The sequence below is a fragment of the Branchiostoma floridae genome, chromosome 13, assembly GCF_000003815.2.
Source record: "Branchiostoma floridae strain S238N-H82 chromosome 13, Bfl_VNyyK, whole genome shotgun sequence".
Lineage (NCBI taxonomy): Eukaryota > Metazoa > Chordata > Leptocardii > Amphioxiformes > Branchiostomatidae > Branchiostoma > Branchiostoma floridae.
The window spans coordinates 3,077,937-3,096,382 of NC_049991.1; the positions used below are offsets into that span (position 1 = coordinate 3,077,937).

Consider the following 18,446-nt stretch of genomic DNA (forward strand, 5'->3'; position numbering starts at 1 on the left):
ATCCGTAGGGTAACCTCTATCCGTTCTTTTTAAGAACAATGTGTTTAGGGGTATCAAGTCGACAGATGGTGGTTTCAAAATGCAAAATATTGAAAATGTCACAATTTGAAGCTACCGTCCATCGACTTGATATCCCTGGATACCCTGTTTAGCAACACAACGGATATTGGTTACCCCACGGATAAAGGTGAACTAATGTTAACAGTAACGTACAATCGCGAATAGATAATGCTGTTTTTGTTGTCGTTTTCCCCCACTTTATTTCAAGACAAATTTCCATCTATAGCTATCACTTAATAGATGGGTACATGTACTGTGCAGATACAAGTAATGCCTCAATAGAGGGAAGCTTGAATATATATATAGTACATAAAACAAGAAAAACAAACTCCTCAATCAATTACTCATTATTCCCAAGAGTTAGACCTTACATTTTCACGGAAAAGTACTATTTAGAAAAAAAATCATGCAAAGACAATAGATTTTAGGGGCCACCCTATATCTTTCTATTACTTGAATGTAAGTTTATCTGTGACGGTAGTTAACATTATGTTACAATCTAAAGACCCTATATCCGTACACAAAATAAAGCGCTTACCAACAAGCTTTCGATCAGTCCTCTGATCCTTATCAAGTTGACGAGACGGGGGACGATACCGACTGCCAAGCACCTTTGACCCTTTTCTGACGTCACACTTCCGCTCCGGATGTGTGGCTTAGGCTTTAGGTCATTTTAACCTGAGAAGGATCAGAGGACTGACCGAAAACTTGTTGGTAAGTGCTTTATTTTGTGTACGGATATAGGGTCTCTAAATTGTAACATAAGATTTTTCTATTGTTCCTCTAAAACGTCAGACGAGTGTCTCCTACCTCCAGCAATGCTACCCTGATGTTAGAGCGGAATGTCACGATGCCACACAGAGTGGCCAGCAGCCAAAACAAGAAAAGGACACCTGACGACTGTCTGCCCTTCAGTCTCTCATACTGGATAAAGAACCCAGCCAGGCCCTGAAAAAAAAAAGAAAAAAAAAATAGGAGACGTTTTACCAAATCCATGTATTTGATAGAGCAGCACAACGTAGCTGCAAATCTCCCTATGCAAAACAAGGAATGGCATCTAATGCAGGGACCAGGGCTCAATAGCGTTGTGTACTAATTATGCACTTTTGTGCACCCAAATTTGGATCTGTGCACACAATTTATGACGATGGTTTCATTTTTGCAGTTTTCTTGGTGACCTCTCCACCGAATTTATGACCCAGCAAAATCACCAGTTCTAATGTTTTTCTGCCATACAACAGAATTGTTTAAACAGCAAATTTACCATGCAGAGAGAACCTCATTGCCTCTAGTCTTCTACTGCAAAATTAAGTTTCTGCAAAAATTAATGAATGAACGAACAGAACTCACCATAGACAAGGCCAGAAGTACAGGAGACACAAAGTTGACGAGGGGCACATTGATACCAACGGTGTACTCCCAAATGGACCAGCACAGGTCAAGTAAGGTTACCAGCACTAGCAGGACGGCCAGGGCCTAACATAAGAGACCAAAGAAAAATATAGTATTAAACCATACCCTGCATGTAACATCAGCAATTTAATGTTTTACATCTTAGCATGAAAGTTCATCTGTTCATTGGGTGACGGTCACGACGAGATGCTGCTCTTCAAACCCTGGTGATCTCTAAGGACTCCTGGTTCAGGCCCTCTGGATGTAGTGTTCTGAGTTGATGAATCCAGTAGGACTCCCGTTGCAGGCGGCGTTGTCTTGTGGTGTCTTCATGTCCTGTGTAGCGTAGTTTTTCGATTCCAAGAACTTCAAGGTCTGCAATGTTGTGATCTGTGAGGTTGAAGTGGGCTGATACGGGAGTGTCCTTCTTCGTGTTGATGGATGATCGATGGCCGTTCAGTCTATTGGCCAACGTTTGTTTGGTCTCGCCCACATATTGTAGCCCGCATTTCTTGCATTGGATGAGATAGACGATGTTTCTGCTTTGGCAATTGATGTGGTTCCTGATGAGATGACGCTCTCCCGTGCGGTGGCTTGTGAAGTGGTTGATCTTCTTGATGTGGGTACAAGTGGAGCACTTGTTTCTTCCGCACGGGAAGGACCCCGAAGGAGTGAATTTTTTCAGGAAGTTCTTGTCCTCCTTCGGGATCTGGGCTCTTACTAGGAGATCCTTTATGTTTTTGTTGCGGCGATAGGCAAACAGTGGTGAATCTTTGAATATGTCCTTGGTTCTTGTGGAGAGTTGCAGAAGGTGCCAGTATTTTCTGATGATGGTTTGTAGTGGCGGAAGGTGTGGACTGTATGTGGTGACCAGGACTGTACGTTCTTGTGGTGGTGTCGGCCCCTTTACCTTCAGTGTGTCTTCGCGGGGGCGTTCTTGTGCACGCGTGATGGCGTCGTCCAGTAGGGCTTCTTCATAGCCCCTTTGCTGGAAGTGTTGCCGGAATTCTGCAGCCTTTTCCTTGAATCTGGGTGTGCTGGAGCAGATGCGTCTTAGACGTAGGAACTGACCGTAGGGAATCCCCTGCTTGCAGTGTTTGGGATGGGAAGAGTTTCTGAGTAGGTACTGGTGCTTATCTGTCGGTTTTGTGTAGAGGTCTGTTGTAATTTCCCCCTCCGAAATGATGACGGTGACGTCTAGGAAGTTGATCGAGGTTTTGGATGTTTCCACTGTGAACTTAATTGTCCTGTGGGCTTCGTTAAGGTCCTGGATGAAGGCCTTTAATTCTTCCTCTGATCTTGTCCAGACTGCGAAGATGTCATCGATGTACCTCCACCATATCCATGGTCTTGGGGTTCTTTTGTAAACATGTCGTTCTTCGAAGTTCCCCATGAATATATTGGCGTAGGATGGGGCCACTCTTGTACCCATAGCCGTGCCTTGGATCTGGATGTAATGTTCCTCGTTGAAGTCGAAGTTGTTGAGGTTTAGTATGTTGTCCAGTAGTTGGCATATGGCTTCCGTGGGGACGTCAGCTGGGTTCTTCTGTAGTGCCTCCCTACACGCTTGTATCCCTTCATCTGTGGGTATGTTGGTGTACAGGGAGGAGACGTCCAGGGTGACGAGGGTGGCATTTGGTGGTACCTTCCCGAGTTTGTTGAGTCTGCGCAGGAAGTCTGTGGTGTCTCTGATGTAGGAAGGTAGCCTTGTTACGAGGGGGCGGAGGTGGAAGTCTGCGAACGCCGAAATTCTTTCCGTGGCACAGTCGTTGGCCGAGAGTATCGGTCTTCCAGGGTTGCCTTCCTTGTGGATTTTTGGAAGGAGGTAGAAGTTGGGCGTTCTGGGGTGCTGAGGAGGTGCCAAGTAGTTGTATGTAGTGTCATCTAAGATCCCCTCTTCTCTCAGGTGTAGTAGAGTTCTTCTCACCTTGGTTGCATGTTCTTCTGAGAGGCAGTGGTCCACTTTCTTGTAGTGATCCTTGTTGTTTAGCTGTCTGAGGGCCTCTTGTATGTAGTCCTCGCGGTTCATGATCACTACGGCCGAACCTTTATCTGCAGGTTTGATGATGACGTTTGTCATCTTTTTCAGTTCCACTAGAGCTTTGCGCTCTAGCTCTGAGATGTTCTTCTTGTGTGGTTCTGACGTGGTTTTTTGGTGTTCCAGAATTTCTTTTTCCACTGCCATGATGAACGTCTCTAAGGCTGGGTCTCTGTGTGTGGGCGGGTTCCAGTTGCTTTTTTCTTTGAATCTTGTGGGCTCTGATCTGTCATGGTCGGCGAAGAATTCTCTCAGGCGGAGGCGTCTGAAGAATGCATGGATGTCTTGTATGAGTTCTTGTCGGTTGTAGTCTGAAGGGGTTGGGCAGAAGTTGAGTCCTTTGGAGAGAACGGATGTCTGGGCGTCGGTCAGTGGTAGATCTGAGAGATTTACCACTGTATCCCTCGCGGTTTCTTGGAGTGCGAGTAGTCTCTCTCTCCGGCGCCTTTCTTTTTTCCTCCTCCGTTTCTCTCTGATAGCCCTCCTGCGAGCAAACCTTCTATGGCGGCGGCGAGCCTTGTGATGGGGTTTTCTCGCCGAGCCTTGGGCTGAGGAGGTTTCCCACGGACCTGACGCCGACCCTGCGGCTGTTGGTAGTTCTTGGACGCTTGCTTGGTGGTCTTTGCGTCCTTCTCCGTGGCTTGCCTCTGCTGCTGGCGGGTCTTGTCTGGGGACCCCCCTCTGCGTGGGGGGTTGTCTCCGTTTTTTGGGCCCATTTTCTTGGGTGCATCCTGAGCTCGAGTGTTGACGAGTTCCTTGTCTCGCTGTAGTTTCTTGTCTCTCTTCTTGGTGAGCGCAGCTCGTTTGTTGTCCTTGAACGTTTCCACGTTCTTTTCCAGGATGTCTTGTGCATCTTGCGGGAGTTTTTCAACTTCCCTGTTGAGGCTGGCGATGTTGTTGTCCAGGTCGGCTTCTGCAGAGCCGTAGAACTCAATGATGAGTGTCATCAGAGTCTTCGAGGTCTCATGCAGTGTTTCGTTCCATCGGCGTTGGAACTCAGGGCTGGTGGTGCCAATGACGGCTGTCTTCTCGATCTTCAGCCCCATCGGTACAAGATCTTCCTCGAGGTATTTGAGAAGTGTTTCTCGGTGCATTTCATACCTCACCATCTTGTCCGTAGTCTTGATCAGCTTTCTCTGGAGCGGGATGTGTTCCTTGGCCAGCGGACGTCCGTTCTTCTGTTGGACCTGTGGCTTGGCGATGACCCGCTTCTTGTTTGCTGGTTCTTGTTCTCGGACGGAAGTGCTCGATCCGTCCTCTCGCTGTCTCTTCTTGTCAGCTCTCTCTGTGTAGGAGCTTCTCTCTTCGTCATTTTTTCTAGTCGTAGTCTCCAAGCCGGATCTACCGACATCAGTCGATGATACGATGATAAGGTACCACCAAATGCCACCCTCGTCACCCTGGACGTCTCCTCCCTGTACACCAACATACCCACAGATGAAGGGATACAAGCGTGTAGGGAGGCACTACAGAAGAACCCAGCTGACGTCCCCACGGAAGCCATATGCCAACTACTGGACAACATACTAAACCTCAACAACTTCGACTTCAACGAGGAACATTACATCCAGATCCAAGGCACGGCTATGGGTACAAGAGTGGCCCCATCCTACGCCAATATATTCATGGGGAACTTCGAAGAACGACATGTTTACAAAAGAACCCCAAGACCATGGATATGGTGGAGGTACATCGATGACATCTTCGCAGTCTGGACAAGATCAGAGGAAGAATTAAAGGCCTTCATCCAGGACCTTAACGAAGCCCACAGGACAATTAAGTTCACAGTGGAAACATCCAAAACCTCGATCAACTTCCTAGACGTCACCGTCATCATTTCGGAGGGGGAAATTACAACAGACCTCTACACAAAACCGACAGATAAGCACCAGTACCTACTCAGAAACTCTTCCCATCCCAAACACTGCAAGCAGGGGATTCCCTACGGTCAGTTCCTACGTCTAAGACGCATCTGCTCCAGCACACCCAGATTCAAGGAAAAGGCTGCAGAATTCCGGCAACACTTCCAGCAAAGGGGCTATGAAGAAGCCCTACTGGACGACGCCATCACGCGTGCACAAGAACGCCCCCGCGAAGACACACTGAAGGTAAAGGGGCCGACACCACCACAAGAACGTACAGTCCTGGTCACCACATACAGTCCACACCTTCCGCCACTACAAACCATCATCAGAAAATACTGGCACCTTCTGCAACTCTCCACAAGAACCAAGGACATATTCAAAGATTCACCACTGTTTGCCTATCGCCGCAACAAAAACATAAAGGATCTCCTAGTAAGAGCCCAGATCCCGAAGGAGGACAAGAACTTCCTGAAAAAATTCACTCCTTCGGGGTCCTTCCCGTGCGGAAGAAACAAGTGCTCCACTTGTACCCACATCAAGAAGATCAACCACTTCACAAGCCACCGCACGGGAGAGCGTCATCTCATCAGGAACCACATCAATTGCCAAAGCAGAAACATCGTCTATCTCATCCAATGCAAGAAATGCGGGCTACAATATGTGGGCGAGACCAAACAAACGTTGGCCAATAGACTGAACGGCCATCGATCATCCATCAACACGAAGAAGGACACTCCCGTATCAGCCCACTTCAACCTCACAGATCACAACATTGCAGACCTTGAAGTTCTTGGAATCGAAAAACTACGCTACACAGGACATGAAGACACCACAAGACAACGCCGCCTGCAACGGGAGTCCTACTGGATTCATCAACTCAGAACACTACATCCAGAGGGCCTGAACCAGGAGTCCTTAGAGATCACCAGGGTTTGAAGAGCAGCATCTCGTCGTGACCGTCACCCAATGAACACTCAATCGCCACATTAGCCGGTCACTAGCATCCTACCATCCACATGGAACGGATCCGAGACGCGACAGACTCCACCTGAGGACAACTCTACAAAGGACGACTGGGGCCACCTCCTCTCCACACGGCAAGCTAAGACTACAGCATTTTACTATTGTATCTTTTGTAATAGTCACAGCCATGTATGCATAGACAAGTCTTGTTTTTTACCTCTGTACAAGTGCTCATAGTTAGCCGTACCGCACTCCATGTCTGTATCTCCCGCCTAACGGATGATGTCATAGAACAAAGGGCATAGGGCACTAAATGTAACCTGATTGGCCAGTAGAACAATCGTCTATGAGACGAACTACCTTATTGGTCAGGAGAACAATGGACTACGCTCAGAGCGCCCTGACCTGACTAGACATAGGCTCTGATTGGCCAAATCTAGTTAGTGCAAAACGATATGCTGTAAGCTGATTGGCCACTGAACCCAATACTCTGATTGGCCATACAGCCAGTGCAAGATGACATCCCATAAGCTGATTGGCCGGGAGAACAATGGACCACGCTCTGATTGGCCAGATCTATCCAGTGCATAACGATATCCTGTAAGCTGATTGGCCATTGAACCCTATACTCTGATTGGCCACATAGCTAGTGCAATATGATATCCTGTAATCTGATTGGCTATCTCCTGCCCTAACTGCTCAGGGCACCCTGCCCTAACTAGAGTAGAGGCTATAAAAGCCAGTGCGGTACCACTCTCTTGTCATTCTGATGAAGACTTTTGAATAAAAGGTCGAAACCGGTAAACCGTTGTGTCTCAGCCGTCATCCTTCTGACGCCTTATCGACCATGAAAGTTCATCTGTGTTAGTAAATGACATTATGGATAAACTAAACTTTAGCTAACCAACACTACAAATAAGCCTGTTCACGTAATGAACCGTCTACAGTAGCTTGACGTAGGTGACGTCGGAGACACGTGACTGCAGCAGAGGGTCGTAAATGCCAGGTAACCTGTGTCGCCCCCCGTCTCTGTTCAGCGATGGACGGTGGCGCGGATGTACACAGCCTCCTTCACTCCTCTTGCAAAGAATGCCGGTTCTGAATCGAGTGTCAAGTGAAACAGAGTGTCCCAGTGACTCATGTGTATATGCTGAGAGACCTCTGAGTTCACAGAACTTGGTCGTTGATGTTCAACGAATCTCATTTTTAGCGCGCGTTCAGTTTCTCCGATGTAGGATTCTTTACACTGACCTTTGTTTTTTTATTGCCTTGGCAAGGTATTCGGTAAGCAACTTCACAGCTAATACTATTTCAGCGTTTTGTCTTTAGGCGATGCCAGTATTTTTCTTAAAGTCCGTGTCGGTTTGAAACATGTCTTGATGCCATGTTTCCCGAACGTCCGAAAGTAGTTGTAAGTGGAGGAGGCTGTGTACATCCACGCCCACCGTCCATCGCTGAACAGAAACGGGGGACGACACAGGTTATCTGGCATTTACGACCCTTTACTGCAGTCACGTTTCTCTGACGTAACGTATGCCAGAAGTGAAAATCAAATACTGTGCGCACATGCTATTTACACCTAGGTACCTTCATACCAAATTTCAGGTCACTTGGTGTTAATACTAGGTCATAGGAGCAAAAATTTACATTTGTAGTAAAAATGGACAAATGTCCCAAAATATCTCAGTGATGTATGCAAAAAGTGTTGATGGGGTCCTGTGGGGAAATGTACAATGCACCACTGCATTACATCTCAGATCTTTAGGTTGTCAACATGCAATTGACTCAGATAATTCAAACGTACAGTTTTGGCTTTGTTCATGTTGGAAATCTGTTGGTATCCTCTGTCATGTTTGCGCAGGTACATATAGTGCAGGGGGGCAACCGCACACAAGAAAAAGCAGGGGATCCACACCAGCACTGTCTTCTGGAAACATGGTGTCAGATCCGGATCTGCCGAGTCCAACAGGGGGTAGTCCTGCAGAACATTGATGAAAGAATGAACGAATGATTGAATGAATGGATGGATGGATTAATGAATGAATGAATAAATAAATAAATGAAGGCCGTAGGTGACAACGCATACACTGAAAACCTCCAACAGTTGCATTCTATGCCCACTTAAAGCTAAGGGCACAACCCGCCGTACGTGCAATTTGTCTGTACGTTTTTTTGCCGGCTTAGAGGGGAGAGAAGCCGTTCGTTCAACGGATGCATGTTTGCATGCATGGATCGGTCAATTTAACCAAACTCTTCTTATAGCCCTTCTGTACGCACGATTACGCAATCAGCGAGCTGTCTACGCGCTGGGTGGATATAGCGATTTGCTTTTGCAGCCGTGGATCGTGGGTTCGAACCCCACTTGTAACAATTTTTTTCTTTGTTAGACAAATCTCACGTAATGTTTTTTTTTTAATAGAAGACAGACCAATTCAGTAATTCGATGTTTAAAAACTCTTTGTTCATGTGACTGTTTAACATCCAGGCTTTTTCCAAAATACGCACCGGCCAGCTTTTTTTCAGAAGCTTTCTTGTTTGGGAGGAAACGTCCGCCACGGATTTCTGAAAACGTGCGGAACGACTGGCAAGAGCAGGGAGCAACACGGCAACACAAAGTTTTCTACGGCGTGTCTGCGTACTCCAAATCCGTCGGATTCCCTACGAGTTCGTACGGAGGCGGTACTTACCACTAACGGATGATCCGATCCCAAAAGATTTGGCCCACGTTTTGGCACGTAGACAGCACGTATTTGCACGTACGGCGGGTTGTGCCGTTAGCTTAAGTGATAGTACGTGATATTTACAACTGAATACATACCAATAAAACATACAAGTGTAGTACACATAAATTTATTTCTTTGGCCTTCTACTCAGTACTCAGTACTAGTGATGGTTGACCAGGTCTCTTTCTCTTTGATCTATGCAGCAACTTTTAATGAGTGATGACGTATTTCTATGACATCTCATCTGAGTGCATTCCGAGAATCTGCATTTACACAAAGAAACATGAAAATTCGGTTTGGGTACTGGTTTAGACCATTCAATGTAGTCTTTTTAAATGTAAACGGCGAAAATAGTGTTATGTGCAATAATGCAGTTCACGTACAGAATGCAGTTGCAAATGAGGAATGACTGGCCTCTCGGTGATTTTTTTTTAGAAGAAAACGGTGCAAATAAGACAGCCCGACAAAAACGCCTAAAGCACGCCAAAACAGTCGGAAATGAACCTCTGCTTTGATAGTAAGGTACTAACACTGGCTCAATCTTTCCCCTTGCCTCTGGCCCACGCAGTCTGGTCCTGTACGTAATACCGTTACATAATGAGCCGATTCGAACTATGCGCGCTAGGTGGCCTCATTTGATTGGATAACCAACAGCCCAATCATGCTCTCCTGATTTCTCACGTGACTTTGTTATTTTCGTGGGGTCAAAACTCCGCGCGGAATTTTTACATGGATGTGCCAGTGTTGCAATCATAGATAGACTTGATTATTTAGTCCATTTATTTAGTACAGATTTTGTTTTTACTTATTTAAACGTGCTAGTTGAAAAAAACGTGCTAATGTATTTTTTCATGAGTTAACCCTTTTTTTTTTACCAGCCAATAAGTATTCTTGAAACACTCTCTGGTATGATAAAGGGATAAGACCCCCGCTATCCCATCTTTTTGCCAATAGGTATTTCTTGAAACACTCTCTGGTATAATAAAGGGATAAGACCCCCGCTATCCCATCTTTTTGCCAGTAGGTACCTACCAGTAGGTAGGTACCAGATGGATCAAGAATACTGGTATAGAATGGGTTTAAGGTTTGACCCCAACTTAGCACAACTTTTTGTAGATAGCACGTGTTTCTAAAATATTTTTTTAAGGGCTAAAAAAAATGGGATAAATAACCCGTACTATCATAGATCATAGAGTTCGTCGGGCCAGGTAGGAACGGCTGGTTCCATTTTATGCCGGGAGCCCCGTTTTACGTCCTTCCGAAAGAGAACGGCAATCCCTTACAACATGTTCGAGCCATCTGTCATTTGTTGCCCCATTTTCGTACAGTTCCCAAAGCATTATCATAGAAATAGTTTTTTAAATACTACGAAAAACAGTGTGGGAAGAAAATTTCCAAAAAGATAGCAGAGAGATATGTAAACGACCTCTGCATTGTGTTCGGCGAAATCCCCTCGCTCTTTCAACTATACAGAGTGTTGCCGTTTCTGAGGTACAAATCTTCGTGGGAATGGACAACTCGAAAATCTCATCTTATGCAAACCGTTCTATGAACACACGATCGATATCAGGTTTATAATTTGGACAAATTTCTGTACTGTTTTTAGATTGCACACCTAACAAATGTCACGTTCTTCAGGTTTGGTTAACATTGTTTCGGCTATGGTCGTGAGGACTATTAGACCACAGCGCTTTTAACATGCAACAAATTCCTTGAGGTAAGATCTGACTTCAAAATGCAAACATGCCACATTATCATAACAGCCCATCCCTATTCCAAGCACCCACACAAAGCGAATGCTACTCACCCAAAACGTTGATCCACAAAACCGGTCCAACCCAGGGTACTGGCTACCCGCCATTTCGTTTTTGGATGTCGGCCGACGGCTGTTCTGGTCAGCTAGCTATAGGCCCAAAGTAAAAGCCCTAAGCTGGTAACTGGAAAGAGCAAGAAATAGCCACACTTTATACAACAATAATGGCCTAGTTTTTAGTACTGTCTGCAGCTTTCTGTAAGCTCTAAGAGCCGTTCTGGCGTGAGTCTGTTCGCACCTTCCCAGACCAGTCCGCTATGTTTACTCCTATAAAGGTTGTTATAACAAAATCTATTGAACGAATGAAATGAAATTTAAATGTGCGTGAAGCGTCATCATTCCTTAATATTCACCAAATTGTTATCTCCAACCCCAACTGTGACCCCATCTGTTATCTATTTGATATTTAATAAATGTCTAGTTATTATTTTTTTCAATTTGTTTCAAGATATGAATGTTCCCTCGTTGTGTCATACCCGTCTTATTCAAATGGCCAGGAACTGAATTAGAAGTGTGTAGGATTCGTCCCTCCACTTTTCTTGCATTAAAAATATGGACTCAACTTGGACCACAAATCTATTTGAAATTTTAAAAAATGCTAAAAAAGAAGTCCCCTCCCCCATTGAATATTTGATAAAACAACCAAAATAGTTTAATTGTAGAATTATAAAATTTGTTTACAAAAACAAAATAGACACTGATGGTGCAGGGCAAGGAGGAATGGACAGTGACTCCAATGATCAGACTCTAAGGTGATCATAAAGAAATACATAGTCATAGATTTCACGTCGACCACTACAGGTGACTTACATGTGAAAAAGAAAACAGCTTAAGAAGGACAGGAAAAAAATAGCCAATGTTTGCTGACCACGCCCTAACGAAATCAGAAAAAAAAAACGATTTCATTGCCAATATAGAACCATTGTTAACTGTGGCTATAAACATTACACTCCGAACTGGGCCAAAAGAGCAACTACAAAGATCTCAATGTGACCCCAAGATATGTCATGTTCTACGTTAAGAAAAGGAAATCTCAAGACGGCTAGAAACCCTCTGAAAGTTTGGCTGACCACAACTTCTCTGAATCAGTAACAAACATGTAGATATGCAAGCACTATCTTTACAACTTTGGCTCACCATTTTACCGCAGATACCGACAGAGGACCTATCTGTACCTTACAAAATGAAAAAGTTCACAGAAACGTTTTATGTAACTACTGCATTTAGCCCATATGGGCAAGGACGTGCAAATAAAGATTATTGCCATTGCCATTGCCATTGTCACAATACCTCCAGTTCACCTGCTAACGGTGCGCCTTGAACACAGTCCGAAACGTTTTGCTACCTCAACTCTGCCGTACTACATTAACTTTTCCTCAACCCTACCACAACAGCAATATATCTTTTCATTGCCCCCCTCCCCGTTACGCCCACCTTTCATAACAAAGACGCGCGTCTGTCACACAACATTACCCGATATATTAACTACATGCAAAATCAAACTGAACTGATGTGTCTGAAACATGAGGTGGCATTTCTAAGCGACCGGTACATACCAAGGAGGGATGTCTCTGTTGGTCAACTAGATATGAGGTTGCTTCTGCAAACACGTCTTGATAAAATCGAAAAAACAAATGAGAGAGAAAATGAATGTAGCTGTGTCCTGTCTAGCACGTGATTTATCTGACCAACCACGTAGTCCGAATCCTCCCCCAACCGTTGGAATAATAAGATGGCTGTTTGGACAGTTCTGTTCAACAAGTGTCGAACAGTACACGTGTCATTGTCTCACGTTTTTACTCCATGTGGAGGGGACTGTTATGAAACAAAATCCAGAAATTAATCCAGAAGAACAGCAACTAAATATAGATTTCAAGGGAACGTCTTGATGAGATCTGGAAACGATTAGATTTTGAGCCCCCTAATGGCCTGTTACTGGGTACTGCAGCGGAACTTACGGGTTTGATATCTCGAGTTCTGAACATGCTGCGGCTATGATTTTTGGGTGGTAGACAGCACTTGATGCCAAAAATAAGTAGTGTAGGCTTGGGCCCCATAGCGGCTTGTTTTGGAACTGCAGGACAGGTTTAGTGTCAGTAATGTCGTAGTCAATGCATGATTCCTTGAGAAGACTTGGTATCAATATATTAGAGGTGCATGTAAACGTATCACGTCATTAGCTAGAGTGTTGTCACGTCATTGACTAGAAACTAAGTCGCAGGTTAATCTATTTATATCATCTCAAGACGGGTGGGTAGCCCCCAAAACTTTTGAAATTTTATTTCCAATGGAGGTCAACATACATGTAAAAAAGTCAAAGTTAAGACATCAGTGAACCACACGAAAACCAAAGCGTCAAAACAAAATCAGTGTCCATTGTAGACGTTCAAAGGTCAAAGCCAAAAAGTCAAAAGATGGAGTGGAGCCCTGGGATTAAGTTGCCAGATGAGGCATATTCCTTGAGGTAACTACCGGTATACCGTAGAATTGTTACTTTGTCCTTCGTCAACTGAATGTGTATTGTAGTAAGTTGTGCCTCTGAATGCGAACGTGCGATAGCCCAGCTGTGTTAGTATAATTGGGTTTGTGAAGCATTGAGTTAACCTTAACTCAGAAACAAGATAGCTAGACTTTAGAACTTACTTTAATATTTCTGTATTCCCTAGCTAAAAGCGATTCCATCGTTTACCACATGTTGTTGATACATCTGAAACTAGTATCTTGTCATACTGAATAAATCATCCACGTAACTTAAAGAAGGAAAAAGAACCGAATACACTTGCTGAATTGAATGAATGTACTTCTATTCAAAGTAAGGTAATCTACATAATTTAACGTTTTCCAGTCCACACAGTAGTAGTATATATTATTACTACAGCTATGGCTAAAACAAAAATACAACCTGCTTTCTATTCGTCTAAAAAGGCACCATCTTTCACAGCAATGCCGAATTATCCCACTTCATATGTAGTCTTTCCATGAAAACACGGAAGTGATCACGGGCATGGCACTCTCTGACAAGTCGGCAGGTGGCGCTTTACGCACGGACAAGTCCAACGGCACCTCCTGTTCCAACACTGGTGGCGATGAAGTCAACGGCATCCACATTGAACAGAAACCTACGTTATATGTTACTCTGCTCGTGACAGTCTCTGCATTCTGTCCCTGCATTTCTTGTTGGGAACTAGGCGAAAGTCTCGTTGACAAGCTGTTGTCTTTTTCACACGCTGTGGACGGTTCGTTGTTGACAGTTTCCATGGAAACCTTCCGTCGCTTCTTCAGAGGAACGGTGACGTAATCTTTTACAACCGACAAGGCTGAAGGACTAGTGTGCGTGTGTTCCATAGTTGGTGGGGATGTTTCCAGTGACTTGCGCTTGCCGTGTCTCTGTCGTTCCTGCGGCGGTGTGCGCAGCTCTTCTCCCGGGCCCTGCCTCTCGGCTTCTCCCTCTGGTTTCTGACGGATTGAACAATTCTGACCAACGTCTTTGTCTGGTGATACCACTGAAAAGTGTACAGGTGGTTGCTGCACAAGTCCGGGTGTGTTGAACTCGATTTGAGTTTTGGCGATTTGTACGTGTCCTGCCATCACGTGCCTGGTCAAGTTTAGAGAGTTGGAATCGGAATAGTCACACAGGAAACAACAGTGGAGGAAAACACGTCTGTCGTAGCGGGCCACCATTTGACAGGGTTCGCAGAAACTAAGACATTTGTCCGGTGCTTCAGCCAAGTAGTCCTTGTTATCGCTGTAGGCTGTATCTGGACGGATGTGCCGCCTGGCGATGTGTTGGTGAAGTGCAGGTTTGCTGGCTGCGGAGACACCACAGATAGGACAGTGCTGGGTGCCGAGGTGGGACCGCAGGTGATACGAGAGTACGGCGGGGCCAGCCCACGTCACGAAGGTACAGAATGGGCAGCAGTAGCGCTCTACCTTCGTACCCGGGGTACGGTTTCTGGGTCGACCCCTGAAAATAACAGAGCAAAAGTTCAAGTCAGGAACTACTAGTACTAGGTACATACATGCATGTTATGGAGATGTAAGATATAACCAAGGACGTTACGATTTTCATATTTGAATGAATCGGTTTAATCGATGTTTAAAGTCATGTACACGAACAGTTTGGATTGAGGTTACCAGTACAAAATGTGCTAAGGTAACTTCGATCAAAACCACAAAATTTCGAAGGAGGCTAGGTTTGATGGACTTGGTGCTAAAAACCAGTAGCTATTGAGCCCAATCTCAAAGTACGTTGGGGTCGCCTAGTGACTATACCAAGTGAAGTAGATGTCTCCTTCGCAGACTTCGTTGGTTAGGCAGTTTATTTCAAACTTGGCTAAGGCTGGGCAAGGGAAGGATGTTCACCGTGGAAGGGAGTCTCGAAGTCTGCGAAGGAGGCTACTGAAATAGTGGAACTAAAAAGATAATATATCAACATACCCCCAGGTAGGTCTGTTTGTAGCATCCAAGCCGTCCGTATCTTCCATGTTCATTTTTCTTCGCAAGTCTTCAAACTTCACACCAAACTGAGAACACACGTACAGTCAGATGTCAGAACTGAGAATGGCGGTTTGACTGAAAGCGTCCTGGTTTATACTTGTCCCTACATTTGAATAACAATAGCATGACGCCAGACAGACAACGCATACTCTATTGTTGTCTGGAGGTACGGGAGCCTATGCATAACAATGGAGACAGATCAAAGTTACCTGCGTTAGACCACATACAGTGTTGCAACGCAAGACTTCTTCACATCTTGGTGGATGAAAGGTGCCGTATGTAAATACTTTAGTTACATCCAAGGATCTTTATCACACCTAAATCTACCCTTTGTGAATATACTACTAGTGTATCTATATAGTTATTTTTCGTAAGTAGCGTCAAACTTCAGCCAGAATCGGCTGATCAGCCTTTTCTAGCGCAGTGGTTTCAACTGATGCGTTGTAATCTGCCGACCAGCGTTCGATCCCGGGTGTCGGCATGTTTGTTTCTTTCTGTTTTTTTTTTCTCTTCCTACTCGCCCCTCTGAATTTCTACATTGGCAACACAAGTTGTAACAAACATGTCCATTCTGTTATCAGTGCGCTTACTGTTACATTTTTTGTAGCATAAGTTGAAGTTGTTTATAGGGATTGTACATTATACATAGGTGATACACAATGTAGTGGACTGTGGAACATAGAATGTTCTCACCTGAGTATATTTTCTGCTATCTGACGAATTATCTGTTGTTGTTGGGGTTCGCCAAGACAAAAAAACATAAATGATTTTTAAGCTCGGCGTACAGATAAATACGGGGCGCTACGTGTGAAAAAAATATAAGAAAGAATCACGCGACTTTTTTTTAACCAATCAGCTTTGATTTGGGTTACTAATCTAAAACGCGCCATCTAATTGGATGATAGTGTAAAAGGCCCTAATCGGTGACTAGTATTCGACATAGCAAAGATATCATTGAACGCTCCTCTTCGCTGATTGGCTGCACTTTGATAATCAAATTATAAAACTGCACGTGCAGAAAGACGCATTGGCAATCACAGGTGCTTGTAAAGGAATTTGTTTTGCGTTGTTCGCGTCATGGACGGGTTGATTCCTTGTTCGCGCTATGCCATATTTTTCGTAGTTTGGGGATTCGCCGAGCAGGATGGTCAACGGAAGATGGCAAGACTGGCCGCCCGGTGCTACACCACAGACTACACAAATATCTGAGGTGGGTGGTTTCCTCGTTACAATTTGTTAAATACCAATAAACGGGCAGTTAACATTGATAATAACACATGCGTTCCATGCGTTAGCTTCCTTACGTTAGACCCTGTTGAGTTGATTGTATGTATGTCATCCATGCGAGCATCAATTTTCGGCCGTTTCCAAAAATAAAACAGATCTGGCCCAGTCTTGTCTTAAAACGTCAGAACAATCAGATGGTGTCAGAGTGGTCTTGAAGCAATATCAGCCTGGGAGAAAACAATAAAGGATGACGTGGTCAGTTTTCTTCCTATTTTGAAGGAGTAGAGTTTGATGTGATGACTAGCCTCTACCAGGCTACATGGATCGGTGGTCTAATTGTAGAAATTGGACAAATAGAGTCAATAGTACGTTAGGGGAGTCAGCCGGCCGAGTAGAACCATTATCCTCACCACGAAAATGTTCGGATACTTCCTTCTCGAGATATTCTTGACCATACGGGCTCTGTTTAGGCGCAACCGCTAGCTCCTCCTTCTAAACACCGCCTGTCACGGCACCGGGTAGGGGGGTGACTTAATAACGCGATTGTAGCTTAGACTTTAAGTTCCGACCCGGCAAACTTGGTATGGTTGGAAAGGGCGCATAGCAAGGAATCGAAAGGTGAAAACCGCAAAATGTTCGGATACTTCCTTCTCGTGATATTCTTAACCATACGGGCTCTGTTTTGGCGCAACCGCTAGCTCCTCCTTCTAAACACCGCCTGTCACGGCACCGGGTTAGGGGGGAGGGGGTGACTTAATAACGCGATTGTAGCTTAGACTTTAAGTTCCGGCCCGACAAACTTGGTATGGTTGGAAAGGGCGCATAGCAAGGAATCGAAAGGTGAAAACCGCAAAATGTTCGGATACTTCCTTCTCGAGATATTCTTGACCATACAGGCTCTGTTTAGGCGCAACCGCTAGCTCCTCCTTCTAAACACCGCCTGTCACGGCACCTCGTATGGGGGTGACTTAATAACGCGATTGTAGCTTAGACTTTAAGTTCCGGCAAACTTGGTATGGTTGGAAAGGGCGCATAGCAAGGAATCGAAAGGTGAAAACCGCAAAATGTTCGGATACTTCCTTCTCGAGATATTCTTGACCATACGGGCTCTGTTTAGGCGCAACCGCTAGCTCCTCCTTCTAAACACCGCCTGTCACGGCACCGGGTAGGGGGTGACTTAAAAACGCGATTGTAGCTTAGACTTTAAGTTCCGGCCCGGCAAACTTGGTATGGTTGGAAAGGGCGCATAGCAAGGAATCGAAAGGTGAAAACCGCAAAATGTTCGGATACTTCCTTCTCGAGATATTCTTGACCATACGGGCTCTGTTTAGGCGCAACCGCTAGCTCCTCCTAAACACCGCCTGTCACGGCACCAGGTAGGGGGGTGACTTAATAACGCGATTGTAGCTTAGACTTTACGTTCCGGCCCGGCAAACTTGGTATGGTTAGAAAGGTCGCATAGCAAGGAATCGAAAGGTGAAGACCGCAAAATGTTCGGATACTTCCTTCTCGAGATATTCTTGACCATACGGGCTCTGTTTAGGCGCAACCGCTAGCTCCTCCTTCTAAACACCGCCTGTCACGGCACCTCGTAAGGGGGTGACTTAATAACGCGATTGTAGCTTAGACTTTAAGTTCCGTCCCGGCAAACTTGGTATGGTTGGAAAGGGCGCATAGCAAGGAATCGAAAGGTGAAGACCGCAAAATGTTCGGATACTTCCTTCTCGAGATATTCTTGACCATACAGGCTCTGTTTAGGCGCAACCGCTAGCTCCTCCTTCTAAACACCGCCTGTCACGGCACCGGGTAGGGGGTGACTTAATAACGCGATTGTAGCTTAGACTTTAAGTTCCGACCCGGCAAACTTG

General features: G+C 45.1%; 2 protein-coding genes across 2 annotated transcripts in view; both read right to left on the reverse strand.

The window, feature by feature from the left end:
* The window catches only part of LOC118428888 (multidrug resistance-associated protein 1-like), a 74,875-nt gene that overhangs the window by 24,229 nt on the left and 32,200 nt on the right, over window positions 1–18,446 (reverse strand). Inside the window, exons 3-5 of the mRNA XM_035839166.1 lie at window positions 8,123–8,271; window positions 1,411–1,536; window positions 871–1,008 (exon numbers count right to left, since the gene is read on the reverse strand). Of these exons, the coding sequence (XP_035695059.1) occupies window positions 871–1,008; window positions 1,411–1,536; window positions 8,123–8,271 (413 nt within the window). The remainder of the gene's footprint in view (window positions 1–870; window positions 1,009–1,410; window positions 1,537–8,122; window positions 8,272–18,446) is intronic.
* On the reverse strand, window positions 13,119–15,476 carry LOC118428887. The gene is made up of 2 exons (XM_035839165.1): window positions 15,292–15,476; window positions 13,119–14,818 (listed from the first exon to the last, which is right to left on the reverse strand). Exons 1-2 carry the CDS (start codon window positions 15,342–15,344, stop codon window positions 13,816–13,818), a joined length of 1,056 nt encoding a protein of 351 aa, XP_035695058.1. The 5' UTR covers window positions 15,345–15,476; the 3' UTR covers window positions 13,119–13,815.

Coding starts and splice junctions, on each gene's coding strand:
- LOC118428887 (XM_035839165.1), bottom strand. CDS start 15,344: ATGAACATGGAAGATACGGACGGCTTGGATGCTACAAACAGACCTACC. Junction 14,819..15,291: donor ACAAACAGACCTACCTGGGG/GTATGTTGATAT, acceptor TGTTATTTTCAG/GGGTCGACCCAGAAACCGTA.